This window comes from Harpia harpyja, chromosome 13 (genome assembly GCF_026419915.1).
Source record: "Harpia harpyja isolate bHarHar1 chromosome 13, bHarHar1 primary haplotype, whole genome shotgun sequence".
Classification (NCBI taxonomy): Eukaryota; Metazoa; Chordata; class Aves; order Accipitriformes; family Accipitridae; genus Harpia; species Harpia harpyja.
Genome location: NC_068952.1, coordinates 24,455,409 through 24,482,946, shown reverse-complemented (window position 1 = coordinate 24,482,946; position 27,538 = coordinate 24,455,409). Strand labels below are relative to the sequence as shown.

At 62.9% G+C, this 27,538-nt stretch overlaps 1 protein-coding gene across 1 annotated transcript; it reads left to right on the top strand.

The window, feature by feature from the left end:
* The first annotated feature begins 584 nt into the window (after positions 1-584).
* Positions 585-26,824, top strand: LOC128150452 (uncharacterized). The gene is made up of 34 exons (XM_052806647.1): positions 585-650; positions 6,485-7,573; positions 10,668-10,775; positions 12,164-12,319; positions 13,030-13,161; positions 13,277-13,468; positions 13,549-13,632; positions 13,748-13,866; positions 14,035-14,149; positions 14,412-14,495; positions 14,816-14,931; positions 15,113-15,257; positions 15,472-15,578; positions 15,694-15,772; positions 15,932-16,066; positions 16,139-16,270; positions 16,540-16,796; positions 16,914-17,037; positions 17,203-17,397; positions 17,695-17,850; positions 18,337-18,557; positions 18,898-19,075; positions 19,390-19,536; positions 19,763-20,161; positions 20,499-20,618; positions 21,793-23,334; positions 23,742-23,822; positions 24,061-24,147; positions 24,294-24,385; positions 24,627-24,712; positions 25,277-25,343; positions 25,471-25,634; positions 25,916-26,050; positions 26,259-26,824. Exons 1-34 carry the CDS (start codon positions 585-587, stop codon positions 26,492-26,494), a joined length of 7,146 nt encoding a protein of 2,381 aa, XP_052662607.1. The 3' UTR covers positions 26,495-26,824.
* The last annotated feature ends 714 nt before the right edge of the window (positions 26,825-27,538 follow it).

Sequence of the window (27,538 nt, the reverse complement as noted above, 5' to 3'; positions counted from 1 at the left end):
TTATTGCCGCCACACAGGGGCAGCACTATGTAAGAGAGGTGTAAGAGAGCACTGCTCTTCAAAGTGAGAGCAAGCAGCATGCTGTTAGCAGGGCTGTTCAGTTATCCCAGGGATTTTTCAAGTAGAGGAAAAGCCAGTGCTTGCTCCCTGGTGTCAGTGGGAGGAAGAGTGTGTTAGTGCTAGGCTGGGATGGGGGGGCCAGGGCAGCTTCACCCCAGCCTGTGCCCTGGGGATGTGGGTACAGCCATGCTCCCACTCAGCTAGGGGAGCCCTGGGTCTGGTCATGGTGTCCCAAAGGCCTCCCCAGGGCACCGCTGGGTGCCTCTGCCACACAAGCAGCTGGAGCACTTTAAAGTCACCGCTCCCCTGCCTTACCAGCAACCCAGCAGTGGTTGAAGGCAGCTGGCGAGGCTGGGTTTGGCCCGGCAGACTTTGCACTGGGGTGGATTAACACTGATCACAGTTTGCTGCCCTGGCTGGCCCCTTGCCATAGTCTCCTCTGCTGGTGGCAGAGCTGGGGTCTGCTCTTAAAGAGAGGTGCCTCGGGGAGGTTGGGGAGGGGAAAGAGCGTCTGCTTGGATAGGATGGAGTGGGTGGGATTGGAGGGCAGCCTGGAGCTCTGGACCCTGGAAAGGGAGGGACCACACAAGGTATGTGACCCTGGGTAGGGGCTATGGGACATCTGTGTTATGCCCTGCTTCCTTTGAGGCCATGCAGGTTACAGCTGGAGGCAAAAGCCTTCCAGGAAAATGACAGTGGAGGGCCAGGTGGTGGGGCTTTTCACTGCATGGCTCAGAGCAGGACTCGCTGTCAGCATATGCATCCTGCCCCTTGCTGACACCCCAGAAGGGCATCACAACCCAGACGGCCCCAGAGGTGCTCAGTATTTGGAATAGGAGTGCCCTTGCACACCCTATCCCCCCTGGCATCTCAATATCTGTCGTGTGGGTGCCCTTTGTGCCAGCCCAGCTCTCTGGGACCAGTCTCCCCACAGTGGCGTAGTGCCCAGCTCTCTGGGACCAGTCTCCCCACAGTGGGGTAGCACCCAGCTCTAGGGCAAGCCAACCTGGCTCAGAGTACAGAGTGGAGCTGAGGTGCGATGGCAGGAGGGAGGAACCCCCCAGTCACCTCCCCAGGCTGCCCTCTCCTCTGGAGGCTCCCCAGGGCTGGATGGAGGTGGGCTACTTGCACTTGGCTCTTGGCTACCTGTGAGCTGAGCTGCCCCCTGTGGGGTGGGGTACCTCAGGGCTTGCCAGCCCGGGATCCCTGCTCCTCTGTGCAACCCCAAAGCCCCTGGGAAACAAGGGCTCAAGTGGGGACGGGACAGGGGCAGGCATGCAGAGCTGTCATCACTGTCCCAGCTGTGGGGCCTCATCATGCACACACAGGCCCGATTGTAGGGCACAGTGATGCCCTGGCTTTGGGATGACAGGTGTTCCGGCGTAGCCTTACCAGAAGCCCCCCTCCTTCCCTCCCTCTGGGCGCCAGCTGGCAGATCCCCTCCCTCACTAGCCCTGGCAGCTGGCAGGCCAGTATCAGCAGGGGGTCAGCAGGCAGGGGGTCCCCAGCTGCTAGCTAATGAAGAGTAGCATGGCTCATCCCCCTCGTTGCAAAGGGGACAAGGAGGAGGCCCAGCAGGGTCCTTAAATGCTGATGTAAGATGAGGAGCAAGAGGGGCTAGGGGCCAGATGTGACCAAAACTGCTCTTAGCTTTGGGTTTGTCTTGCAATGGGCACTAGCCAGCAAGAGCCAGACCACTCCTGCCTTTCCCACACCTACCCCACAGGTCTGTGTTGGGTGGGAGTGCACAAGGTGGGCAGGCAGCACCCATTGGGTGCACAGCACCACTGCTCCTGCTCCCGAGCATCGCAGCATCTCCTCCGGCACCTCGTGCCCTGTGTTCCTGCCTCCCACAGCCCAGAGCTGCCTGCCCGACCTGGGGGTCCCCCCTCTCCCACCAGCTGCTCATGTCCATCCTCCAGGCACGGGAAGGGGGGGCAGGACCACAGCCTGGCCCCACCTGGCCCCACCAGCTGCCCCGGCAGCCACGCTCTGGCCCCATCTGCCCCTCGATTGTGCTTCGTTCTGTCATGGGCCTGTGGCTGCAGGAATGTCAGTCCTGTGGGCACAAGGGGCCTTTGTGTGAGCAGAGCCGGTGGGCGGGGGGCTGTGGCCCAGCCCAGCATCCCAAGCTGGCACTGGGGAGAACTGGAGCCAAGGGCACCTGCATGGGCAGCAGCTGCCACCGGCATGGCCTCGCAGCTCCTGGCCAGGCTCAGCGGTGTCCCCACTGCTGCAAGGGCTGACAGGGAGGAAAGCCCCCTCCCCATCCTCCTTGCCCCTCCAGCACCAGCAGCCAGGCGGTGGGAGCATCCTGCACACACCGTCAGCCCGGGGAGCAGCACCAACACCAGCGCAGAGCAGGCACCACCTTGGTGAGCCTCAGCACCCATGCCAAGGGATGCCATGGGTTCAGCCAGCCTGCGAGGGGAGTGGCAGGGCTGGGGGCATGGGGCGGGGGCCGAGAGCACCAGGCAGCAGGTGCTGGATTCAGCTTTTTTCAACAGCTGCTGTCTCAGCGCCAGCAACAGGCAATGTGCTTGGGCCGGGGCTTTCGAGGGCCTGGCCACGGTGTGTTAAACAAACTATTTATAGCACTTACATCCCTCCCTGTCGGGAATGGCCAGCGTTCCTCCTGCATGGGACCGGGTGCTTGGGTGCCACCAGCGTCCCCACCACCACCACCCTCTCAGGTCCCTGCCAGATGGGTGGGATCTCCTCAAAGAAAGGACTCTTGGCCGCCTGTCATCTTCCCCCCCGCCATTTCCATTAGCTCCCAGTGCTATGCCCAGAGCAAGATCTGCAGCAAATTTTGCACGCCTTGTGGAAGAGATGCCTGAGGGCCATGCCCTTCTTCCCAGCATCCCCGCTCCCTGCTAAATCCTCTGGAGCCTTAACCATGCGACAGCTGCTTTAAGCATTGGCAGGTGCCGATGTTTGCTCTGTCCCCTGCACCTGCCTCTGAAGAGGCATGAGGGTCCTGCCCTCCTGCAAAGCAGAGATGCTCTCCTGGGAGCAGACTGGGTGCTGGCATGGGGCAGCGGCCAGGGATCTGGCCCACTCTCAAAGCCTGTGCCAGCTTTGCCTGTTGGCTGACAGGGCACAAGGCTGCTCAGGCGGCTTTCCCTCTGCCGATGGGCAGCAGCGACCAAGAGGTGTCATACCAGGAGGTAGCACAGCCACGTCCTGCCCAAAGGCTGGCATGTCCCACACTCCTGACCCTCCAGCCATGCCTTCTCTGAGGTGGCCTCCCAGCAGGTTGTCCTCTCCCAGAGGAGACAGAGGCACCGGCTGGCTCCAGACCCAGGATCTGCCCAGAGGACCTGTGGGCTGTGAGTTCACCCCTGCTCAACAGCAAGAAGGAAGGGGCTGGACTTTGGGCAAGCCAAATCCTCAGGACTTTGGGACTGCAGGGAGGAGAAGACAAGAGGACAGCTCTGCACAGTCCTGCCACCAGCCTGAGGACAGCCCCTGCAGCTGGGTTGCTCCCAGCCCTGCTCTCCCATTGCCGGCGCTGCTCTGTCCGCAGGTTTCCCGGGACCCTGCGCCTGCCTCGCACCACCCAGGGGCATCTCCTGCTCCTTTTTTGCTGATGTCCAGCTGCTAACTGACCACCTGAGAGAAATAAGTGCTACGGAGGGGTACACGGTCTCTGTTTGGGCTTGGGAAGTGCATCCCAGCCCTCACTAGCAATTAAATAGGGGATACTTCATTGTGCAACTGGTATGATAAAGAAAATGGATGTCTGAAAAGAAGCAGCCTTGATGTGCACCCAGCAAAAAAGGAGCCGGCCACCTGGTGAGGGATTTTGAGCCCCTTGGTAAAGAGGGATGAAGAATAGACAAGAAAAAGTGTTGAGAGACAGAGCAGCGACTGCAGGAGCAGAAAGTCCTCCGTGGATCAGGTTACAGCAAGGGTCTACAGGCTTTGGCCCAGGAGACACATGGGTACAGGACTCCAGTGCCCTAAATCTTGTACTTGGAAGTAGATACTGGTGGGATTTTGTTTTCTTTTGAGGTTGCATTCTCTTCCCAGCTCTGTGCCTGACTCACCAGAGGAGCAGGGTTAAGTCCCATCACCTCCCTGGACTGTGCTTTTGCCCAACTGTGAAGGGAGGCTAAACCCCCTGACCTTCCAGATCAGGAAAGCAGCTCGGCAACATCTCTGCATTTTTGGCAGAGGCAAAAAAAAAATCTGCCTCTTTATGAGTCCCGAGAGCTTGGCAAACAAGCCCTGCCCCACTTTCCACCTGGTGCTGGGGTGTTGCAAGCATCTGGCTCTCCCAGCAGGGCAACCCCTCCTGCCATTACCTGTGCTCACTCCCTGGGAAGGAGCAGGTATCTGCAGAGGCCACACACTGAAGCCCCTCAGTTCCCAAGGGATTCTTCATCCCCCTCCTTTTGTACCTCTGCCACATAACCCTCAGACGCAATGCCCCCAGGAACGTGTTGCAATACCTCTGCACCTGGCTGGCACCTCCCTTTCCCCATGGGACCCAAGGACAGGATTCCCCTGGCAGGCACACCAGGATGAGTGGTTCCCCCGGTGCAGGCAGGGCTTCTCCTAGGAATAGGTAAGGCTCCCTGGGGAATAAGATCTCCGTTCCCCTCCATCACTGCAGTCACCGCCACTGACCAGGGACACTGCACTTTTTACTGCAGTGGTCCCCAGCCTGCTCAGAGGCAGGATGCTGCAAGGGCCCTCTGCACAGGGAGGGGATATTCCCACTGGGGCTGTACTGCTGGGGAAATCAAGGCACTGAGCAAGGCAGTGACTTACCCAGGATCAGCTGCAGCACAGCAAACCCAGGAGTCTCAAGAGCACGCCAAGCACTGCACCCGCTGCCTCCCTGATAAAAGGAGAGAATCTCCCTCCCAGGAAAACGTAAACCCTGACACAGCTGCAGCAAAGCTTTGGCTCCTGCTTCCTTCACCCGCATTTCTTCCCACTCCCCATAACACTGCCAGCACAGGGCCAGCAGCAGCACGCAGCAGAGTGGTGCGCCTGTGCCAAAGTCCTCTGACCACAGCAGACCTGGAGCCCAGGAGGCTCTGGGAGGCCAGTCCCAAGGGGCTGACGTCAGCCCCAGTCTTTGCAGCTCCTGGGGCCTGGAGCTGAGCCGTCGGGGAGCTGTTTCTGGTTTCGGCACATGATATCTCTATGCTGAGGCATGACCAGCCCACTTTCCTCATCCATGGCTGGCTCCCCAAGAGGAATCCATGGGGCTGGGAAAGGTCACCCTGGCTGAACTAACCGCCCTTGGATGGGACTTGCTGGACAAGGGACAGCTTGCATCAGGCAGGCTGGGAGACGGAGCAGTAGCTTTCAGTCCCTTGTATCTGTTCATTCTCCTAAATTCTGCTTGAGTGGGAGCCAAGAGTTGGGCCTTGGCAGGATTTTTGAAGGGAACAACAAGGGGAGGAAATGAAGCCAGACAGCCACCAGGAACAAAACAAAGGTTAGGCACAGGAGGGAAGCAGAAGGGCACAGACGTGAGCCATGGACCTTCCTGCCTGCACCCTCACCCTGGCTAGCGTGCGCTCCCCTGGTCTGCAGGGCCCTGGCTGCTTGCCCCACGCCAGCTCAGCTTGGGAGCACAGCTGGAAAGCATGGGACACTGGTTACCAGCCTGCTCTGGAGCCCTGCATGGAGCCAGATAGCAGCTCTTCCCCAGGGAACTGCCCGTCTGCTCCTCTGTGCTTCGTGCCTTGGGGCATCCCTTGCTTGCTCTCTTTGGTGGTCCGCCTGGTCTGCATTCCTGGCCCTTGTGGAAGCAGGGTGGCAATTGCTGGCGCTGGCACAGAATGACAGGCAAGCATATTTTGGACCCGGCTGCCTGCTCAGGGGCTTCTGCGAAGCCTTGTAGTGAAAGAGGACCCCATGCTGCCAGCCCACATTTCTGTGGCGGGCAGATGTTGTTCCTCCCTCACCCCCCTTCTTCCCCCGGCACTGCCACCCCAACAAATGGGGTCCTGGGCAGTATCGCTTACAGGGAGCATGTGTCTGGCCTGGGAGGAGGGGGCATTTAAATGGGCAGCTGGTTTTTTTGCTGTTGTCCCTCGCTCTGGAGCTGTTCCTGCCATTTGGGCTGGTGGAGGGTCCACGTGGGGGGAGCTGAGCGGTACAGGCTCCTCTGGGAGAAAGGGCCGAGCGGTGTCCCAGAGCAGAAAGGATCCCAAGGAGGGTAAGAGTGACCAGGGGAAGAGGTGGGAAGGAGAGCAGTCCCCTCCAGTGCTTCTCCCCCGAGCCTCCCCCAAGCAGCCCGCTGCTCCCAGAGGGGTGCAGACCCCCGAGCACTACGCTCGGCCTCCCGCATCCCGCTCGGGTCGGAAGGTCCGAAGCGTGAGGAGCTCCTGGGCACCCCCCGATCCGCCGAGGCACCTCGGGGGGCTGAGGGCGCCGGGGGCTGACGGTGCGCCCGCAGGCTCGGGGGGCAGCATGCCCGCCCCGCCGCTGGCCGCCCCGCTGCTGCGCGCCCTGCTCGCCCGCCTGCTGCCGCTGGCCCGCAAGCGCCTCCTGCCGCCGCTCCGCCGCCTGGGGCGCCGGCTGCGCTCCCGGGAGAGCCGCCAGGCCCTGCTCACCTGCCTGCTCTGCCTCCTCAACCTGCGCAAGAAGGTGGACGACTGAAGCCGGCTGGGGAAGGGAAGGGAAGGGAAGGCAGGGGAAGGCAGGGCAGGGCAGGGCAAGGCGCGGCGGCTCTCCCCCGCCTCCCCTGCCCGCCGCGGGAGGAGGGACCCGGGCAGGGGAGGGGACGCGCCCCGGCGGGGGCGGGAGGGTCCGCCCAGGCAGCCGAGGCCGGCCGGCCGCCCGCGCCTTCCCGCTCCGGCCATGGGAGCCGGGCCGCCCCCTGCGCCGCTGCCCCCCGCCGCGGGGCCGCCCCGCTGAGCGCCCCCGCGGGAAGGGGCGGCCCCGCCGCCGCCGCAGCCGCCCGCCCCGGGGAAGGAGCCGGCGCCGCCCGGGCCGTCTCCATCACCGGCGCTCCCGTGCGGCGGGGGCTCCGCGCTGCCGCTTCGCCCCACGGTGCCCGGGCCGGGCCCCCCGGCTGCCCCCCTGCCCGCCGGCGGCGGCGGCGGGGAGGGCGAGGATGTCGGGCAGCACGGCGAGGAAGGTGCAGCCCTTCACCATCAGCACCAAGCTCTCGCTGCCCAAGTGTGCCGCCGACTTCTCCGGGGACGCCTGCCCCGGCATCGCCCTCGCCTCCGCTCTGGACAACCACCGCGGCCTCCGCCGCAGCCTCAACGAGCGCATCTCCCTCTACTTGGCCCAAGCCCGCGCCGGCCCCGCCGCCCCCGAGGGCCAGCGCCGCAGCCCCAGCCCCGGCGAGGATGGGGCGACCGACGAGGAGCAGCTGAACCGCAATTCCCTCGCCCGCTCCATTAAGAAGATCACGCTGTCCAACTGGCATGGGGAGGCTGGCGCGGGGGACGCAGGGGGACCCGGGGACCCTGCCCGGACCGGCAGCGAGAGGAACCACAACAACAACAACAGCAGAACAGGGAAAGCTCAGTTCAAGGTAAGCGCTCCCTGTACCCTGCGCCCTGCTCTCTCCCCGTCTTCCCTGCGGCTCCCCGTCCCTGGCTGCCAAGGGCCAGGTAGGTCCTGGAGATCCCTGCTGCCTTGTCCCCATGCCCCCCAGGCAGCACTCGCTACAGGGCTCGTGGGGTAGTTGCTTTTCCTCCCATGCCCCCCAGGGCGCTTCTCTGTACCGTCAGGCTGGAGTGCAGGAGGTCTTTGCAGGTGAGCTGGAGACAGCTTTCCCTAGGGCTGAGATGACCCAGAAAAGCTCTGCCCCAGAGCCTGGCTATGGAGGGCTCAGCTCTTGGGATGCTTGCTTATGATGCAGTTGTGTGCGGGGAGCTGGGAACTCATTCTCCCCTTTACCAGAGGGGAAACGGAGACTGGGAGAAGGGAAGTGACTCACGAAGGGCCACACAGCCAGGCAGAGCCGGGACAAGGCTAGGAGCAGGACCCAGGGCTCCTGGCACCCCACCCTCCGAGTCTGAGCGCTAGCAGGCGTGGAGGCCTAAATGCATCAGTGCGGGAGCCTGGGAGACTCCCTGTGTGGCTGGGATGGTGCGGAAGGCAGCTCAGAGACCTCGCTGTCGCTGGCAAGAGCAGGCAGGAACTCCTTGGGATTTAACCCTGACCTGCGACAGCTGGTTTCCCATCAGGATAGCGCTAGGGAGAGCCGCTCAGCCCACTGCCAAAACCCTTGTCTTCATTGCCAATAAAGGCTAGGCACGGCCTTGCAAGAGCTGCTGCTTCCTCCGGCACGCAGGCAGCTTCTCGCTGGGCGGCCGGAGTCTGCGCAGCCCAAGGGGCATTGGCATGAGGGCTCCCCCCCCTTTCATATAAGGTAGGGACACATGCTCGGCATGGTGGTGTGGTGCGGGACTCTCTGGAGGCTGCCAGGATCGGCCCCTCCTGCCTGTCCGGCCTGGGAGGGGTGGAGCTGGAAGGGGGGGCAGGCTGCAAGATGGAATTTTGGGAGAGAGAGGGAGAGCCAGGGCGCAGGGGAAAGCATGCGTTAAGTGGGATGGCAGCCGGAGGAGAGAAGGGAACGCTGTCCCCTGGGCAGGGCACACTGGGGCTTTCCCAACTGTGCCCCCCAGCCCCCAGCTCTGCCCCTCGCTCCTGCCCTGTAGGAATAGGGGACTCCAGGATGAGCACGGTGCAGCCCAGGAGGGTCTGGCCTCGCTCGTCTTGCTCATGGGAAGTCATTGGCACCTACTTTTCTACGGGAACGCAGCGAGCCTGTGTGCTCTGTTAATTTTGCTATTAACGAGGGAAAGAAGCATTTGCAGAGGAGGAAGCTGAGGCCACTGCACTCGTTTCATGTGTGGATTTGCTCATGTCGTGAAGCCTGAGGTCCTGCTGGGGAGCAGTTAGCACGGCACCTTATGGATGCAGAGGAAGGCACTGCTCCTTCTCCCAGCCTTCGGTGGCTGTGAGAGTTTGTTGTTTTGCCAGAGCAAGGACCCGGCTCTGGCCAGAGGGACCGGGGAGGGGGGGCAGTCCCGGTGGAGCAGCTCTGTGGGAAGGATGAAGTCATCCTTGTGCTGGCAGCCCTGTTTTCCTGTGGCTGATTACGGGATGGGGACTTTAAATAAAGGTCCCGTGTCACCTGCAGGCTTGTCTCCCACAGCTGAGCCCTGGGGAAAGGCTCGCAGGCCGCAGCCCGTGTGGGACGCTGCAGCCTAGAAGAGGGTCTTCCTAGGGACTTATGCCCCATAAGCACTTCACGTTTAGCTCCCCGCCGTTCCCTAAACAGGCATCCAAACCTCTCAGCCCTGAGGTCAGGCAGGGGGGTGCCTTCTCCTTCTGGCACCCTGCTGCCAGACACGCTGAGCTCTCGCTGCACCTACGTGACTCAGCCTCACTCCCTGCCTGCTTTGTCTGCTCAGGATGGGATGCTGTGGTGTGGTGCAGTGGTCTGTCCTCTGCAGCCACCAGCTGGGCTTTGCAGGCCCCTGGAAAGGTCCAGTGGTGCTGGTCTCCCAGGGGTTATAGGGCTGTTGGTGGCAGCAGCTCTAGTGCTGGCGGCTGCCATCCACATTGGGACTCTTCTGCAGTCCTGCAGAGATGGTAGGAAGCCACTTTTCTGTGCAGGGAGGGAGTCCTGCTTTGCCTGGGTTGGTTCCCCCTTGGACACTGTCCCAAGTCTGGAGTGGTCTGAGCGGTGGTGGGCTAGGTCCAGCTCTGGCTGATCCACCATCCCGTTTGCTGCGGTCTCAGAGGAGGGGGTATTGGGACAGCGCACATTGCCCACCACCTTGCGTTGCCCTGTGCACATGTGGACAGCTGTTACAGAGGCAGCAAGGTGGCTCCAGGGAGGGAGTGGAAGGAGGTCCCTAAATTGGCCCGCTATATCCGACAGCCCAGGAAATGATCCATCCGTAGAGGATGAGAGTGACTGCCCTTGTGCATGATCTAAGCAATCCCACGCACCTCTTCTCCTGGGGCTGGGCTCCATTAAGGATAAGGTAACGCAGAGTTCATCCTGGACCTCCTCTCTGTGCCTGGCCGAAGCTCCTGGACTTCCTTCCTCCTGCGTCTCCTGCTCCCACCCTCACCCTGTCCCCCGGGAGCCCTTCCCTGCGAGTCAGCCACCCCCTTAACTCTTGCTTCCCAGACAGGCTGAGGTCAGGGATCAGCAGCTGAGAGGTTTGGGGGTTATTGTCCTCCTGTGCCCTCGTGCCTCTGCCCTGCTGTCCTGGAGATGGGCGGGGGGGCTGACTCTGAGCATCCTTAGATGACCAGGGGCCAGTGGTGACCACTGGATGGGTTTCTGCTGGCTTTGGAGTCAATTCAAGGGGAAAAAGGGTGTGTGGAGGGGGAGCTAAAATGGAGAAGGCACTGAGCAAAGCGAGCTTAGGAGCTCTTGCTCCTGGCTGAACACGTGGCAGGAGCTGCAGGTGATGCCTAGAGGAGCCTGGCCTGGATGCATCAAGAGGGTTGGGCAAGAGCCTGGCCAAGTGGTGTCTGGGTACTGCTGGCAGCCTCCTCTGGCCCAGGGCAGGGGGAGGCGGGTGCACGCTCCTCTGTCCCCTCAGCTGCTAGGATGGTTGAGCACTTCCAGGCTCACGGCTGCACCTTCCCGTCTCTAGGTCTTCCTCAGGAAGGGCGTGGATGCAGAGGATGAGCAGCAGGAGTCTGGGAGCCCCCAGGCCGGTGGTTTCTGCTCTCCAGTGGACAGAGGTTCCCCCTTCTATGCGGTACATCCTCTGCCCTCGCTGTTTAGGAGGGCCTGACCCAGGGGCACAGCTTGGGGCTGAGCAAGTGAGGGTAGCCGCTCGTGGTCTGCCCGGGCACGGAGGGAGCCTTACCGCTTTAAATGAGCAAGGGGACAAGCTGGGCATGACAGGGCAAGGGGTCACCCCCCAGGCCAGTGCCTAGAGGTTTTATCACTTCCAAGGGAGCTGGATTAGGGGCTCCTCCAGCCCTGGCCACGTCAAGAGACTGAAGATCCTGGAGTCGCAGGAGGGCCTGAGAATTATGTTGCTATTTAAAAAAAAAAAAAAAAAAAGACAGAGGATTTCTGTAGTTCTTGTGGTTAGACAGAAAGGCTTTGAAAAGCGACTCCCATGCCGTCAGCAGGGCAGAACATGCCAGAGTGCTTAGAGAGCCTGAAACAGTTGCCTGAACCCCACTGCTCTGCGGGCTCCCAGGAGATTGCTCCCTGGTGGGCTCGGGTGCAGCTGGGACCCCACGGGGCAACTCACACCCAGCCCCCTTGGGGAGGGAGGGCTGCCCCAGGCTGGGCCCAGGAGCAATTTCTGCCTGGTGAGAGGAGGCAGCGAGCCCTGCACCTTCAGGTTTCTCCTGAAGATGCTCAGGCTCCTGTTTGCCACCAGTTAGTGTGCGGTCAGGTCCCTGTCCCCAGGCAGCAGGGTGGGAAGTGAGTGCCCAGGTGGCTGTGCCGTCCCCTAGGCTGCGTGCAGCTAGGCCCGGGGCTGAGCTTGGAGGGGGGCCAGCACTTTCGCTGGCCGACCTTCGCCATCACCCCCGGTGGAGCTGGAGCCCTGACAGAGGGTTTTGTCAGACCGGCCACCCATGAGGCTGCGTCCCAGGGGAAATGCTGCGCTTTCTGCCCCCGCTGCGGCTTGCTTGGCATGGGGGTCTCTGAGCGCCCCTGAAGGAGTGGTGGGCTGAGCTCATTTAGGACCTGGCCCATGGTTCCCCCATCGCGTCCCCTGGCAGTGTCCCCCAGGGTGACACCAAACAGATGCCACAGACACGAATGCTCCTTGCAGGGATGTGCAGCCTCAGGCTGGGGGGGCAGCAAGCACCGCATCCACCTCCAAAGTGGGCGCAGGGACCAGCCCAGGTGCTAGGTGCCATCTCGCCAGCCCAGAAGGACCCAGGGCTGAGGAACAGCTTGGCAACCCCCTGCCGGGACTGTGAAAGCCACTGGTACAGCCTTGGTGGAGGGGAGCTCTGCCTCAGGGAGCTGGGCGAGAACCCAAAGATGTCAGTGAAGGAGTGGGATCGTGGATGAGGCAGGCTGACATACTTTATTTGGGTTTCTGAAACACTCCTGGGAGGTGATGGGGAGGGCTCCCTGAGGTGGCACACTGACCCCCCCTGCCTCTGCCTGCCCTAGCTGGCAGGAGCCCCGGCATTGTCACCCCAGAAAGAGATCCCAAAGGGCAAGGAACCCACCACGGCACCAGGATGTGGTGGGCGGAGCAGTGCAGGAGCAGCCCCCCTCCTCGACCCGAGCCCTCTGGTAGCCCAGTTCAACCGGGAGATGCTGCAGGTGAGACCAGCTGGGGCAACCGCCCAAGGGGCTGCATGGGGAGCGGGGCCGGGTGGGCCACCAGCAGCCTTTCATGTGAGCTGCGGGGTGGGGTGCACAGCGAGGAGGGCTGAACTCCTGGCCCCGAGCGAAGCCGTGGTTGTGGCATGAGATCATGTTTGGCTGCCTCTCTCTGGCTGTCAGCCCCAGGGAGAGGGGGTCAGCCCACACCAGGGCCCAGCTTCCTCCCCACGTGCGCACGGTCCTCCCGTCCCCCATCCTCCTCCTCCTCCCAGCCCCTCTTCCTCCTCAGCGGCATGGGAACAGGGGTGAAGTGGGGGAGCTGCTTCCACACCATGCTGGGGGGGGTGCACAAGTGCTTGCACCAGGGAGCAAAGCACAGGAAGAAGAGATGCTTCATGCAGGGAAGTCCCATGCAGAGACCCCCCCCAGACTGGCCTGCGTGGGGGCCCCTCCTGCTGCTTCTGCTGGGCTGGGGCAGATGCTGGAAAGAAGCAAGATGCTGCTTGCCTTCCCACCCCCGATGCCACTGATGCTGTCCTGACCCCCTTTGCTAGCCTGTTGGTGGTTGGAACAAACGGGTTGTCAGCCAAAAGGGTGCCCTTCAGTCCCTGTCACGGCTTTGTGGGGGTTTGGGCTTGGGTCCCTGAAGCCGCGTCCTCGGGGCTCTGGCAGAGGCGCCTGGACACGTGGCTCTTCCCATGTTGCAGGCGGAGGGCTGGGTGCAAGGCAAGCTGCGGGACCTGAAGGACGGCTGCGACCTCCAGGACTGGGCAGAGGTGGCTCAGACCCTGCAGTGGGACATGAAGGATTTTGAGAACACACTGATAAAGCTCAACCAGGTGAGGCCGGGCGGTGGCACACCTCCCGTTCCCCGCAGCACCTGTGTCCCCAGGCCCTCCGCAGTGGAGGGTCCCTGGGAGCCCCTGACCCTGAGTGGGTCCCTTCGCCCCACAGATGGGCGAGCAGCTGATGTGGCGGGCGAGGCCCAGCGCTGAGGTGGTGCGGAAGCAGCTGCTGGCCCTGCAGGACCAGTGGCAGCTCCTGAAGCAGATGGCTGCCAGTCAGAGCAAAGCCCTGGGGGGGCTGCGGAGCCTGCAAGACTTCAACAGGAAAGCCGAGCGGCTGGAGGCGTGGATCAGGCACAAGGTATGGGGTGCGGGGAGTGCAGTTCGGGGAGAGGAACAGCCAGGCTGTCCCTTGCCTTCTCACCTCCTTCCCTGGCCCAGGAGGAGAAGCCCTCCTTGGCAGCCCTCCTGCAGGAAAGCCCGGACAAGGTCCAGCTCACCCGCCGCATCCTTGACTTGAAGCAGGTGAGAGGCTGTTGGGGGGCTGCCAGTGTGCTGGGGACCCCAAACCCCATGAGGCGGGAGCATGGCGCAGGTCCCTGAAGGTGGATGCTGACGTCTCTCTCTCCGCTTGGGCCAGGAGGAACAGCAGTTCCAGAGTCTGCACAAGGAGCTGAACAGCCTGGCCCAGAAGCTGGAGAAACAAGGCAAAAGCGAGAGCAGGAGCATCTCAGCCCGGCGCAAGCACCTCAACAAAATGTGAGTGGAGGACACACAGGCTGAGCGGGACTGAGCCGGGTGCTGGGACCTGACAGGCTGGGAAGCAGGACCCCCCAAACCTCCCGCCTGCCTCCCTTTGCCCCAGCTCTGCACAGCTACCCAGTGGGGCACAGGCTGCCCTTCACCTCTCCCCTTCCACCCGCGCAGGTGGCTGCGGCTGCAGGGGATTCTGAAGGAGCACCACGAGGCTCTGCATCTGGCCCTGGAGGTGGCTGCCTTCCTCCAGCAAGCGGATACCCTGCTCAGGGCCATCCACGCCAAGGTACCAGCACTGGAACCAGGGTCAGCCTGGTGCAGGGCTATTGCATGGCCAGAGTGAAACTCGCTCTCGTACCCCTGCATGGGGGCTGCTGTTGTCCCCGCACCCTCAGCCTGGAACTTGGGGAGAGAGCTGGGGGGTGGATCCTGGTGTAAGAAGGGGAGCCAGAGCGGCAAGCGCGGCTTTGCAGCATCCCTTTCTGCTGGAGTTGAGGGCAGGTCCCCATCCACCTCCCACTGCTGACTGCAGCTCCTTCTTACAGCAGAGGAGCATCTGCGGTGCAGGGAAGCCAGGGGAGGGTGAGCCATGCCGGGATCGGGATGTCAGGGACATAGCCAGCCAGGTGATGGTAAGTGCAAGGCTCTGCCTCATCCTCTGAGCCCTGGGAAGCATCCCGACAGAGCGAGGATGTGTGCCTTCCCGGGTCAGCACTGGCATCAGCAAGGCTGGGGGCTCGGTGGGCACCCCACAGCTGCGTGGGGTGGCCGGGGCTGTGTGATGGATGGGGGAGCCTCCCCGGGGACAGCAGGGGACTGGACTGGGCACTCACTGCCTCTCCTGCCCCCGCAGGGCTGGGGGTGGGTTGCCATCACGCACTCGCACCGTGGCTGCGGTGGCTCATCCCTTGCCAGCCCTGTCATTGCTCCCCAGCTGCTCTCTCTCTTCCAGATGCTGGATGTGACTGTGTCCCAGCTCCTCAGTCTGCAGCCCAGCCTGGCAGTCCGAGTGACCCCTAAGCACCGAGATGTCAGGGAGAGCTGGGCACAGCTCCAGCAGGTGCTGAGGTAGGGTACAGTACGGCAGGAGCCCCAGGGCCTCAACCCTGTCCCCCCAGTGCTGGAGCCAGAGGCTTGGGGAAAGACCTGGGTTAACCCCTGGCAGGCTCTCTGGGGCACCAGCTCCACTTAACGTTGCTCTTTTCTCCATCCTCTGCACCCCTGGGCCTCCCTTGCACCCCTTTCCCAGGATGGAGAAGGCTCCAGCCCTGGCGGGCAGTTCCCCAGTGGGCGAAGCTGTGGCTCGGAGTGCAGAGCCCCGAGGAGACGATAGCAGCTGTGGGGCTGGAGGGAAGGAAGCAAAAGATAAATGGACGAGAGGCCCTGGAAGCATGGTGAGCACTGCCTTCCTCCAGGCATCTCCAGCACCTCTGCCTCAGGAAGATGGGGGAGCTTGTGGGAAAGGAGTTCCGGAGCTGGGCAAAGCCCAAGCTGAGCACACCTGTGACCTGGCCTCACCACTTACGGGAGGTGATAAGTGCCAGGCCTGGGACAAAGCGATAATTGCTTTGGGCTGGCAAAGGAGGAATGGGAGCTTTTGTGCTGTAGGTGCCGAAGGATGTGCCGAGGAAGATGGCGGAGCACGGGATGGAGGAGGAGAGCAGCCCTGGCTCCCCAGCGGCAGGGCAGCCCCCTCACGGTGGGGACAGCAAAAGGTACTGACTCGTGGAGGTGGCTGTGGGGAGTGGGATGGAGTCGAAGGGAATAGACATGGGGTCCTCTGTGCAAGGGGGGACCTTGCAATCCTGACTGTCCCCTTCTCTGTGGGAGGAGGAGAGAGACAGAGGCTGAGTGGGGGACGCAGCAGCCAGAGGCCCAGCTGCAGGACGTCTGTCAGGCAGTGAACGCGGTAATGTCTCCCCAAGAGCCCCCTTTGCTCCCAGCCCAGCCAGGGGAGCCAGTGTCGAGGGGGACCCCCTCCTGCTTGCTCATGGGCATGCATGCCTGTGCACTCACGCCCATCCCTGGTCTGGGCACTAATGCATCTTGTCTCTCTGCTCCTCGGCAGACTGTGTGCCCGCACAAGGACAGCATGTGTCCCAGAGTCCCCCTGTGTCCGGTGGGGGACGTGGAGAGCCCAGAGGCAGCACAGATGCAGCAGAAGCCCCTGGACTCCAGCTCCAGCACCAGGGCTGTGCTCCTGGTGAGCCCCTTTGGGTGTGGGGTGGGGATACACCAGGCAAGGCCTGTCCTAACCGCCTTCCCTGCCTCCCAGGAGGAGCCAGCACCAGGGAGACCCCCGGGGAGCCCGCAGGTGGAGGCCATGCTGCGGGAGCTGGGGGAGCTGTGGGAGGACCTGCAGAGGAAGCACCAGGAGAACGGTGCCGTGCTGCGGGAAATCGATAAGGTACACGGAGGCAGGGCTGGGGTGGGCACAGGGGCATGCCCCAACCGCAGCAGCTTGCTGGGGATTGGCAAGCGAAGCCAGTGCCCACAGGGACTGGAGCTGCAGCATTAGCACCGACATCACTGGCTGACCTCGCAGCCTGCGTGCTGCTCCAACTTTGCTGCCCAAGCTGCTGGTGCCCCGGGTACCTGCAGTGGGGTGGCAGCATGGCTCCTGCCTCCCCTGGGTGGCTCAGAGCCAGGCTGATGGGTTCCCCACTCTCCCCGCAGGCACTGAGGCTGGTGGGGGAGCTGGACTGGGCTGAGCGGTGGCTGCAAGCCGTGGCCGGGTCACTCTCGGAGCCAGCCACCATGAGAAGCCCGGCAGAGCTGCGCTGGGACCTGGAGGAGATGGGCCAGCTGGAGAGGCAGCTCCTGCTGTGTGGCCTCAAGCTCCAGGCGCTGCGGGAGGAAGCAGCGGGCGAGCCACCCACCGAGCATGATGGGGCAAGGAAGATGCAGAGGAAGGTGGAGATGGTGGAGGAGAAGTGAGTTCCGAGGGAAGGTTCCTCCTCTCTGGTCCCCAGGATGAGCAGGGAGGAGGATGCTCACCCCAAGGAGGCGCAGAGGGTGCCAGCACTTGTGACGGGTGCCTGTCCCCACAGATTGGCACGTGTGCAGGCAGCCCTGCGGCGCCGGGCAGCAGACCTGCGTGACTCCCTAGTCCTGTCTGAGTTCCTGCAGGACCTGCAAGAGGAGGAGGCACGGAGCCAGCAGGGACCTGCAGCGGTGAGCAGCGTGGCCAGGTGTCCCTTGGGATCACCCAGCACCCAGGACCGGCCCAAGGGTTGTTCTGTGGCTGGCAGGGTGACCCTGTGAGTGCCCCCCTCAGGCCCAGCTGCCTGGGGGGTCATTCCCCATCTCCCTCACGCCCAGTGTTTCTGTTGGCTTCAGCCAGGGAGTGGGTGTTGTGGCTCGCAGGGGTCTTCTCCCCTGCTCTCAGCCCAGGCCGGCCAGCCGCTGAGCAGCGAGGACATGAGCCGCCCCTTGGGAGAGCTGCAGGAGGCCGTGGAGATGCTGAACGATGCAGCGAAGGAGCGGGAGCAGGTCATGGAGGTGGCAGCGGAGACAGAGAGCCTGGAGCGCCTGGTAGGAGATGGAGGCGGAGGATCTGGGGATGCAGCCACGTGGTCTACCTGCAGTTGGACATGCTGGCTAGTTGGGACGGAGCACATGCTTCGGCTGGTCGCAGTGGGACACAAGGGCATTGGGATATATGGAGACCACTCTGTGCAAGGCTGGTATCCCTATCCCTGCCATGGCTGGTCCTCCCTGCCCTTTTGCAGGCGCATGGCAGGGTTGGGGTGGGCTGGGGCTGCGTGGCAAGTGGTGGCACAGCTCCCACGCCAGGGCTTATCTGTCTTCCCCCCCACCCTGCCTATCTAGGTGGCGGAGGTGTCCCCGTGCCTGGAGACCCTTCGATGCAGAGCCGAGGCGCTGGCTCGAGACACTGCCCAAGCAGAGAGTGGCTTCACCACAGTGAAGAGTGAGAAGGATCTCCAGGGGCTGCAGGGCTTGCTGAGCCAGCAGCAGGAGATGGAGGTGAGACCTAGGGGACACCGTGGCTGGCTGTGCCCATGGTGGGGAGGTGTCCTGGCTGGCTGGGGCTGTCCCAGAGAGGCACTGGCCCCCAGGGGCCAAGGTGTTGTAAGCCTTGGCACGCCACGGTGGGCTGGGCTGGAATTTTCCTGAGCTCTGCCCCACGCCGCTCCCCTCTGCCAGCATGGGCCAGGCAAGGGGAGAGAGCTTGCATCAGCTCCCGTGTGCCAGTGCCCAGCTGCCAGCACCTTGCTCATCTTCCTGCTGGTGGGGAGGTGACTCACAGAAGCAGAGCAGGGAAACCAGGCAGCCCTCTGCTCTGCCCATCCTCCCTACCAAGGGTGGCTCTGCCCACTCCCTGCAGCCCCTGTGCCAGCATCCTCCCTTCCATCCTCCCCTCCATCCCTGCATCCCAGAGCGCAGGGGAGTCCATCCTGGGCAAAGAGCGGTTGGATGCACCCTGAACCTTTTCTGCCTTGTGATCTTTAGTGTGTGGTATCGGAGACCCTGCAGGGGAAGCTGGAGGAGCTGGAGAGGGCAGCTGCTCGCTTGCAAGAGCTCTGCCCTGCTCGGCTGTGCCCCATCAGCCGTGAGGTGCAGGGGACGCTGTGGGCCTGGGCAGGGCTGCAGGAGCTGCTGCAGGAGACCCGGGCCCGCATGCAGCAGGCTAGCCAGCTGCGGCACTTCTTCAAGGATTACTTAGCCATGATGTAAGTGGTGATGAGCTGTTGGGGTTGCCTCTGTGGTGGTTCGGGGGGAGCTGGTGAGAGCATGGCATTGCCAGAGCATGGGCTGCTGGTGAGTATGTGGGCAGTGCCAGAGCTGCAGCCAGGCAAGACGATAGGGAGCCTGGAACAAAGGGCTGTGTCAGGGCTGCCTGCTGTGGGGCAGCCCCATGGCACCTTGCCCTGCCCTGCCACACTTGCCACTATCCTAGTGAGCTGCTTCCAGCCATCTCTGAGCATGGGAATGGCTTCCCTGGGGCCTGCAGGCTGAGGAGGGGCTGGGTCGTTCCTCAGCCCCCTCAGCCTTTCTTTCATGTGCCCACAGCTCCTGGACGGAGGACACGCGGGCTCAGATCTTCTCTGAAAGCTCAAGTGGCCACAGCCTTCTGGAGACTCCATGTGAGGAGCTGGAGAGGAGGATTGAAGGGAAGCTCAAGGAGTTTGAGGCACTGGCGGCATCAGGGCAGCAGCTGGTGTCCGAGGAGCACTACCTAAGCGCAACAGTAAGGACAGGGGAAATGGGGTTGGGGAGCCTCAGCACCCCCCAAAATCCTCTGGGGACAGTCCCTGGAGGAGGGAGCAAGGTGCAGGTGCAGAGCCCCAGCGAGTGGTACGGGGCTGGCCATGCATCCCTGGGGCTGCTCAGGGCAGGAAGGGGTTTCACCCAGCAATGGATGCTGAGATTTGAGATGTTGTGACTGACTGTATCCCACTCCCAAAAAACTCCTAAACTGCTCTGTAATGAGGTGTCCTAGTAGGGCCAGTGTTCCTGGGCCCAGGGTCCTTGCAGGCTGCCCAGCATCTCTCCTCCCCTCAGATAAAGGAGCGCTTGGAGGAGCTGCAGAGCATGCTGGGCTGGGTGCTGGTGCGCTGGCGAGCACAGAGGCATCAGCGGGACCTGGGGAGCAAGCAGGAGGACAGAAGGGACCCGGAAGGCCCCTCAGGCATGTCCCCCACCAGCCAAGTGAGTACCCAGCCACGATGAGACTGTTGGGGAGCAGGACCAGCCCCGCGGCTGAGGATAGCAGAGGCACTGGACAGAGTGGGTGGTGCAGAAGTAGGGGAGGGATGTGTGCCAATAACTCTGGGACTCTCTGGGGTCCAGGCAGGGCAAAGGGAAGATTGTCCTGAGAAAGTGCCTGGCCCTGGCAGCCCTTCCTCCATGTTCCCTCTCTTGTCTTGCTCCCCAGGAGCAGCATGCCCTGTGTGCTCAGCCTCAGCTGGAGAGCATCCACAGCCCAGTGGAGTTCACGCCCTGCTCCCTCCTGAAGCCCATGCCAAGATCGGAGCCACGGCAGCCAGCAGGAGTGGCCATCTCCCCACCAGCATCGCCCCTCTCAGATGCCCCATCGGGAGTGGAGCAGAGCTGGGGGGAGCGCAGCAGCTCAACACCCCATGGTGCGGGACCTCCCGAGGAGGCTGTCATCTGGGATCCTGCTGAGACCTCCACGCTGCTGCTGCCACCGTGGGGCCCCAGCGGGCTGGGGGGGACGGTCAACCTCATCCTCAGCATTGGCAAGAAGGGCGAGAAGAAGAAGGTGCAGCCAGTGGGTGGCAGCCAGCGGCCAGGGGAGGAGGTGCTGCGGATGGTACGTGAGGGACAGTAGGCGGCTTCAGCAGAACCGTGGGTGAGCACCCAGTGTGGGCCGGCCACCACTGTACAGCCAGGGCAGCTCTCCGGAGCTCTGCCCCCATGCAGACCGGGAGGCTTTGAGGCTTATGGGGTAGCCTCCATGCTGGGACCTCCCCAAGTGAGCTGTTGGGGCTGTCAGCCTCAGGAGAGGGACCTTTGGCTGTGCTGATGCCGAGTGATGCCCAAGGGCTGAGGACCAGCTTGTGCCACCCACTTTGCCTGCGCTCTCCTTCTGCAGCTCCTTACCCACTCTGCCCTCAACTCTTTCTGTGTCTCTCTCTTCCCCTGCTCAGCTCCCTGGCACTAAACCCCCAGGCTGTAAAACCTTTTGGAAGCGTTGCCAGGGGCTTTTAGGAAACACTTGGGGTAGTTTAAAGCGAAAGAGAAAGCCGCCTCGCCAGCTGGTGGAAGAGGTAATGTCCCTGGGGAAGGCTGCATGCCGGGCAGAGTGGCTGCATGGCTGAATCCGCCTGCTACCGACCCTCCTGGCTGTGCTGCTGTGGCCTGCCAGCAGTGGTTCCTCGGGAGAGGGGAAACCTTCCCAGTGCTGTGGGCTCCAGAGTGTGGGCGCTGGGGCATGCGAAGACGGTGCTCAGACGGGGCTGGCTGCAGTTTGGACCCCTGGGTAGGTGGTTTTGGTGGCCATGGGAGGCATGGTGAGCTGGCGGCCAGTGGGAGATCCTCCCCACCTCCATTGCTGGGGGGCAGCAGCAGTCCCTTGTGCAGCCAACTGAAGGGGGCAAGGGTGGATGGTGCCATGTGAGGGTGCACGTTTTGGGGGTGGCTCACTCTGGGTTGCATGGCTTGTAACCCTGGGGCTGGGAGCCCGGTATTTTGTTGGGGCTTGCATCTGTTTGTTGCTCCAGAGCTCGCGCGAATGGCTGTGTGTGAGGAGCCCCGAGGGCAGCTGTGACAGGGCCCCCGTGCAGCTAGGCTGGGTAGCCAAGGGAGAGGGCAGGGGGCTGTAGAGGCCAGAGGTCATTGAGGCAGGGCAAGGGGCTGCCAGGCTACCAGGAGAGTTTTGCTAACAGGCACCCTCCAGCCTAAGGGGTACAGGGGGACACTGCTTCAGCTCCTGCAGGCAAAGCCCTTTGCTTTCATCCTTGCATCTGTGGAAACCCAGGAGAGGGGCTGCAGCTGGGCTGGAGAGGGTGTCTGTGCAGAAGGGGAGGGGAAGGGGCTGTCCTCAGCCCCTGCCCTTGAATTTGCCTGCTCTGCTGCCTGAGGGCAGTGACTGCTGTCTCAGTAGCCACCCAGAAGTGGTGGATTGGAAGGCAGCACTGCAGGGGGAGAGCCATATGGCGCAGGCAGCCCCCGCTGCACCGCACCTGCGGGACTCCATTATGGGCAGAGGTTCCCTTGCCTGCCTCTTCCCTGCCTGCGCCGAGGTGGGAGCAGCCCTCGAGGGGCTGAGGTGAAGCTGTGCCGCTCCCAGCTCTGCATGTGCTGCTGGTGAGCATTTTTGGCTGCCTGCTTCCCCCTGGTTCCCTGCTTGCCCAGGTGCAGCATGGAGAGGGGGTGGTCAGTACAGGGTGGCGGAGGCTCCAGCCATGGGGGTCACCCCTCTCTCCTTCTCTGTGTCCTCAGGCGCAGGTGGAGGTCGAGAAAACCTTCGGTGTGAAGCAGCTGCCTGCTGTCGCCCACCACCCTCCGGCACCCAGCAGCAGGACGCCGGCCACCTCCCACACCCTGCCCAAGGCAGGGGCAGGCTCCCTCTTCGACAGCCTGCAACGGCGGGAGCGGGCAAGGGCCGAGCAGGCCCGGCTGCTGACGCTGCAGGGCATCATGGGTGCCAGCTCCCTGCAGCCTGCGCCAGAGGAGTGCCATGGCCCCAGCAACACATGGCCTCAGAAGTGCAGCCGGACGAAGGGGGGGCCAGCAGCGGCCGCTGCTGGAGCCCCACTCGGGGATCTGCTGCTCTACGTCAGGAACCCGCTGGTGCGAGACATCGACGCTGAGTGCGGGGCGGCCTCCCGGGACCCCCGCCTCCCTGGCCCAAAAAACATGTCCCCCCACCTTTCCCTGGGTTCCGTGCTCAGCCTAGAGCTGCCCCAAGACACGGTGGTCCTGGGGTGCCATCGAGAGGCCGCAGTGCGGCAGGAGGAGGTGGAGGGGCAGGAGCAGAGGCAGGGCTGGGGTGTGAGGCCATGGGAGCCCACAGGCACACATGGGGCTGGATGGCAGGAGGAGGTAGTTGTAGATGGGCACAGTCCCCAGGGGCCTGGTGAGGGGCTGGGGACATCCCCTAAGAGTGAGCGAGGAACGTGGTTCGAGGAGGTGAGCTTCAACCCCAGCTACAGCCGGCAAAGGGCACACCGCACTGGGGAGGAGCGCTGGAGCCCGCGGTGCCCCAGCAGTGCCGGTGAAGACCTCCTGGACTTCAGGCCAAGCCGGCCGTCCCATGTCGGTGTGCTGCACGAGCGGGTCAGCTGGGAGGGGGACGAGCTGGCCGCCCAGCTGGGCCAGGATGGCAGCCCTGGCACCACTGGCAGGGCCAGGCATCGCAGAGCTGCTCGACTGGAGCTTGGGCCGTCCCCTGCCAGCATCCCAGGCAGGGCAGGAGCCGTCCCTGGCACTGCCCGCACACAGCGGCCAGCTGGCAGTGGCCAGCCTGGAGGGTCCCCGGCTTCCCCTGCTGCCCCCACCCAGCTGTCTGTCTTTGAGTGGGCGCTGGGGTCCCCACAGCCCCACAGCCCTGTGTCAGGCACCGGGGAGGTTTGCCACCCTGCCCACAGGCAGTTTGAGGAAGAAGAGGAGGAGCTGCAGGCCATCTGGGATGGGGCGGGTGAGCAGCAGGCACCCAGCCTGCCGGCAGGCAGCTGTGCCCACCGCCAGCCGGGGAGTGGGGCAGGCAGCCTGCCGAGCCCTGATGCCACTGCCGGTGGGCCCCTCATCCTCTCGTCAGCCAACAACATGCTAGTGGCCAAGTTCACCCTTCCCACCGCCGCCCGGCTCCTCCACAGCCCATTGGGAGAGAAGAGCCCCGGTGTGGGGTACAGCGGTGGTGGCAGCCCCAGCAGGCACGGGGTGTCTCCCCGTGTGGAGGAGCTGGTGTCCACAGCCTCCTTGGACAGCCCCGGTGCCTCGGATCGGCGGAGGCATGGGGAAGAAGAGAGGGAGGGTAGCAAGGTGAGAGCTGTGGCCCAGGGGCTCTCCCTCAGGGTCAGGCAGGGGGTTGGGGGACGCCTCAGGCAGCAGCTGGGTTACCTGCTCCAGCAAACATGACCTGTGTTTGGGGACTCCCTGACTGTGGTGGTCCCTTTGCTCTAGCTGGCAGGGTGGGGAAGAGCTAGGTGCTCAATTTGGGGGTCCCTGCAGCACTCCCCCGCCAGCCCTCAGCCTTAGCAAGGCAGCACTTCACCCGAAAAGCCTACAAATAGCCCGGCCCCTGCCGAGGCCAGAAAATTGCTCCTGTTGTCCCATGCCCACCTTGGCATTGCCCACTGGGGATGGGTCAGAATGACCCCATGTGCCCAGGGTCTGAGCTGGCACTGCCGGCCCCAGCGCTGCTTCACTCATCCCCTGTCCCCTTGCAGGCCCCTCCTGGTAAAACGGAGTTTCAGATGATGGAGGGGACGCTGGAAAGGAAGCACGTGTTGCAGACAGGAGGGAGGAAGGTACAAGCATGGCTGTGGGGCTCCTTCGGGACTGGGGTGCTCGGTCATGGCGGGGGGCATCCAGTGTTTTGGGGCAGGAGTGAAGCCAGGGATGCTCCTGGCACTACCGTGGCAGTGCTGCTGGCCATGCTGGGAGAGCAGAGCCTACCAGGGTTGGGGTGCATTTTGAGTGGCAGGGGACTGCCTGTCTTCCCCCAAACCTGTTGGCATCACAGCTGTCCTCTGCTTCATCCTACAGGCCAGCTGCCGGGCCTGGGGCCTCTTCCATGCTGTGCTGATGAGGCAGACGCTGTGCTTCTACCAGGACCGCCGGGACAGCCTCAAGGTACGGTGGGGTAGAGCAGGGTGATGTGGGAGGGGGCTGGCAGCGGGGGGGGGTGCTGGCTGGCAGCGGGGCACCCTCGCCCCCACAGCTGGGGAAGGCAGAGCCTGCCAACCCTGCTGTTGCTCTTGCTGTTCCCTGTGCTGCAGAGCTCTGTGGTTGCCCTTCCCCTGAACCTCTCTGGGGCGGTCTGCACCCCAGATGCTGAGTACACCAAGAAGACCAACTGCTTCAGGCTACAGTGAGTCACCTCAACCCAGGGCAACTGGGGTATTATTAGCCACAGCACCCCTCCCAGGTGGAGGGGACTGCACTGCTGGGATAGATGCACACCAACACCCCCAGGCAGGGCCAGCTCAGTCTGGTGCCTAGATGAGGATTTCTTCTTTCTCACCTGCTTCCCTTCTTTCCCAAGCTAGTGGGGGCTGTGGTATCTGTACCCCATGTCTGTCTCATTGCTGACTTGTTCTCCCCTTACCCAGGCTGCGGGATGGCTCCGAGTACCTCCTGAGGGCCCCCTCCCAGCCCCTCATGAACGAATGGGTCTCGAAGCTACAGCAAAACTCAGGTGAGCAGCCCTTGCTGGCAGAGCAGGGGCCTGGCTATGTGCAGTTACCATGGGTGTGCAGTCCCCGCTGAGCCCTGTGATACATGGGGGGTCAGAAGAGAAGCAGCACAGCATTGTCTCTGATTTATGCATCCTCCCAACCTGTATTGGGAACAGCAGTTCTCTGCCAGGCAGGATTTGGAGGCTTTGTTTCCATACCACATACACAGTTACAAATCAGGAATAGCACAACTGACGTCAGTGGAGCCTCAGCAGCAAAAAGCCAGTGTCAGGAAAATTATAATTGTGCCTTGGTCTTCCTCCATCTCCTCTGTGGGGCCTGGAAACCCCTTGCCTGCCCTTCAGGCAAGGAGACCTGTAATACTGAGGTCTTCCCACTGCTGTGCCCATACCCAAGGGGGTTCAGGCCCTGCCATGAAATCCTAGGCTGGTTGGTAGGACCAAGAGCAGGCACTACAGCAGTATGTCAGAGGGGCAAGCCATGCAGCACAGGCATGCAGAGCTGGGGCTGGCTCTACGAGATGCTCCTGTGCACTGCCAGCAAGATGTTTGCTGTGCCCCCAGGTTTCCCCGAAGTGGATTACTTCCAGGCAGCAGCACACCATGTTGAGGGTACCAGTGGTGCTGGGGGGTGAGTAGCCAGGAGCTGGCCAGCTAGGTCTTGTTGTTACAATTCTCTCGCATGCTTGCCACTGTGTGCTGCTCCAGCAGGACATCGGTGGGCCAGTCTGGTTCGCTAAATCTCTGCTGCTTCCCAGTTTCAGCAAGGTCCCCAGCCCTGGGAGCTCCTACCTCCAGGGACATCATCAGGTCACGACCACCAAGAGCCAGGAGATCGTGGTGCTGCCCCGCTCAAACACCCGGCTGCAGCAGCCTCTGGGCAGCCAGGATGGCCCAGCCGATGGGTCTGTGGCAGTAGCAGGTGACTTTCCTGCCTGGCTGGGCTCCTGCTGTCCCCTGACTCCTCTCCCCAGCCCAGAGAGGTGCAAGGGAGCCGAATGGGGGAAGCTGAAGGCTGTCGGTCAGTCTTGAACTCAGTGGTGTCTGGGCCAGGGCACCATGCCCAGGAATGGGGTTCAGGGAAGGACCAGTTACTTCCCTTCACTTCCTGGGATAACCACATATTTCCGTGTCCTCTTTGGGGCTGACACAGGGGTGTCCTGTGGTGGCCTTGCCTTGCAACATGTCTCCATTCTGCTTCAGAGGATGTTCGTGGGGCCAGGCACAGGGAGCAGCAGTGGTCACCCAGGGGGTCCCCTGGCCTGTGGGACAACAGCTGCCCAGATGATGACTATGGGCTCGTGGCCAACAAGAGGAGGTCCTACTCCTTCACCTCAGGTATGGCCCTGGTTTCGCTGTCACTGCCAGGAGGTGGCACCACTGCCCGTCCCCACAGACACCCAAGGACAGGTGCGATGCTGCTCCAGCACCCACCTGGTCCCACATCGCTGTGCCCTGGGCTGCAACCCCCATTCGAGGAGGGCTCTGGGGGGCTGGCAGCACCTGCTGGCAACCTCCCCTCCCCACTGACTGCTGCCTTTTGCAGCCACTTACCAGAAGATCACCCCAGTGGCCATGCCCAAGGAGCTGGTGGAGGCTGGAAGCAGCTACTCTGTCACACTGTACATCAGGGAGCAAGCACCGGCCGTGCCCCGGGCACGCTGCCACTCCTTCGTGGCCCGGCCGGCGAGCCCGCGGGACACGCTGGGGGAGAAGACCCCTAGCCCCCCTCGACCCAAGAACAAATCTGTCTTCAAGAAGTTCTTTGGGAAGAAGGAGTGAGCCCCAACCGAGGGGGAGAAAAGCCCTAGCCTGCCCTTTATCTTCCTCTTGGGTGCCATCCTGCCATGGTCTCCACTCCCAGCACCAGCTCACTGCTCGCTGCCTCCCCGGGGGAGAGAGGCTGTGGCAAGCGGCTCTGCTCCAGCCAGCCCCGGTGCTGCACCGCGCCCCAGCCACTGCAGCCCCTGGCCTCAGCCTGGCGCTGAGCACCCCTCCTGCCCGCCCACCCACCCGGTGCTCTCCCTGGGTGCCACTGGCTCCCCAGGCATCCTGCCAACATGCAACACAAGTGGGGGGGGGTGTGGGGGGGGGTGTTTTTATTAAAAAACAAACAGACACTTAGTCTGGGAGCTTCTTCCTCCAGCAGCACCTCTCAATGCAGGAGGAGAGGGGCTTTGCAAGGTGGTCCCTGCTAAGGGATGGGGCGAGCTTCAGATGAAGGGGACTGCAGCAGGGTTCAGCCCTGCTCAGGGAGAAGCCTGAGCTGTCTTATGCCTCTCACAAGGAAGCTTTGTCCCATGGTTCCTCTGTGCCTGCACCCAGCCCAGCTAATCCCATGGGGCACCTGGGCCCCTTTTCCCTGCCACAGGAGCTCAATGGAGAAGCTGCTGCCTACTACAGAGCAAATCCTCCTGCCTGCACAGCCCTGCCAGGCCTGCCCAGCCTTCTTCTCCTGCAGGATGGCCGCCAGCACAGGTCATGGCAGGTGGATGTTGTGTGCCATGGAGGGGGCCAGGGGAGTGTGACCAGACCCCCAGGGCTTCCTGCAACCCAGATACTTTGCAATAACTTCACCAGGCTACACCGGCTGCAGCTGCCCCAGTTCCAGCTTGCACTGGGAAGCGGGAAGAGGAGCTGGCCCAACCTGCCCTGAGAATGTACCAGCCCTGGCAGGAGAAGGCAAAGTTTCCAGGGTTGTGGGTAGCTGGGCCTCTTCCCAGCGGGCTGCAAGGCTCGGCCGTGCACACCCCTCGCCTCCTCATACATGTTGTGGGGCTTAAAATAGAAGTGCTGGCTGCAGCCCAGCTCTGCAGCAAGGGCTGG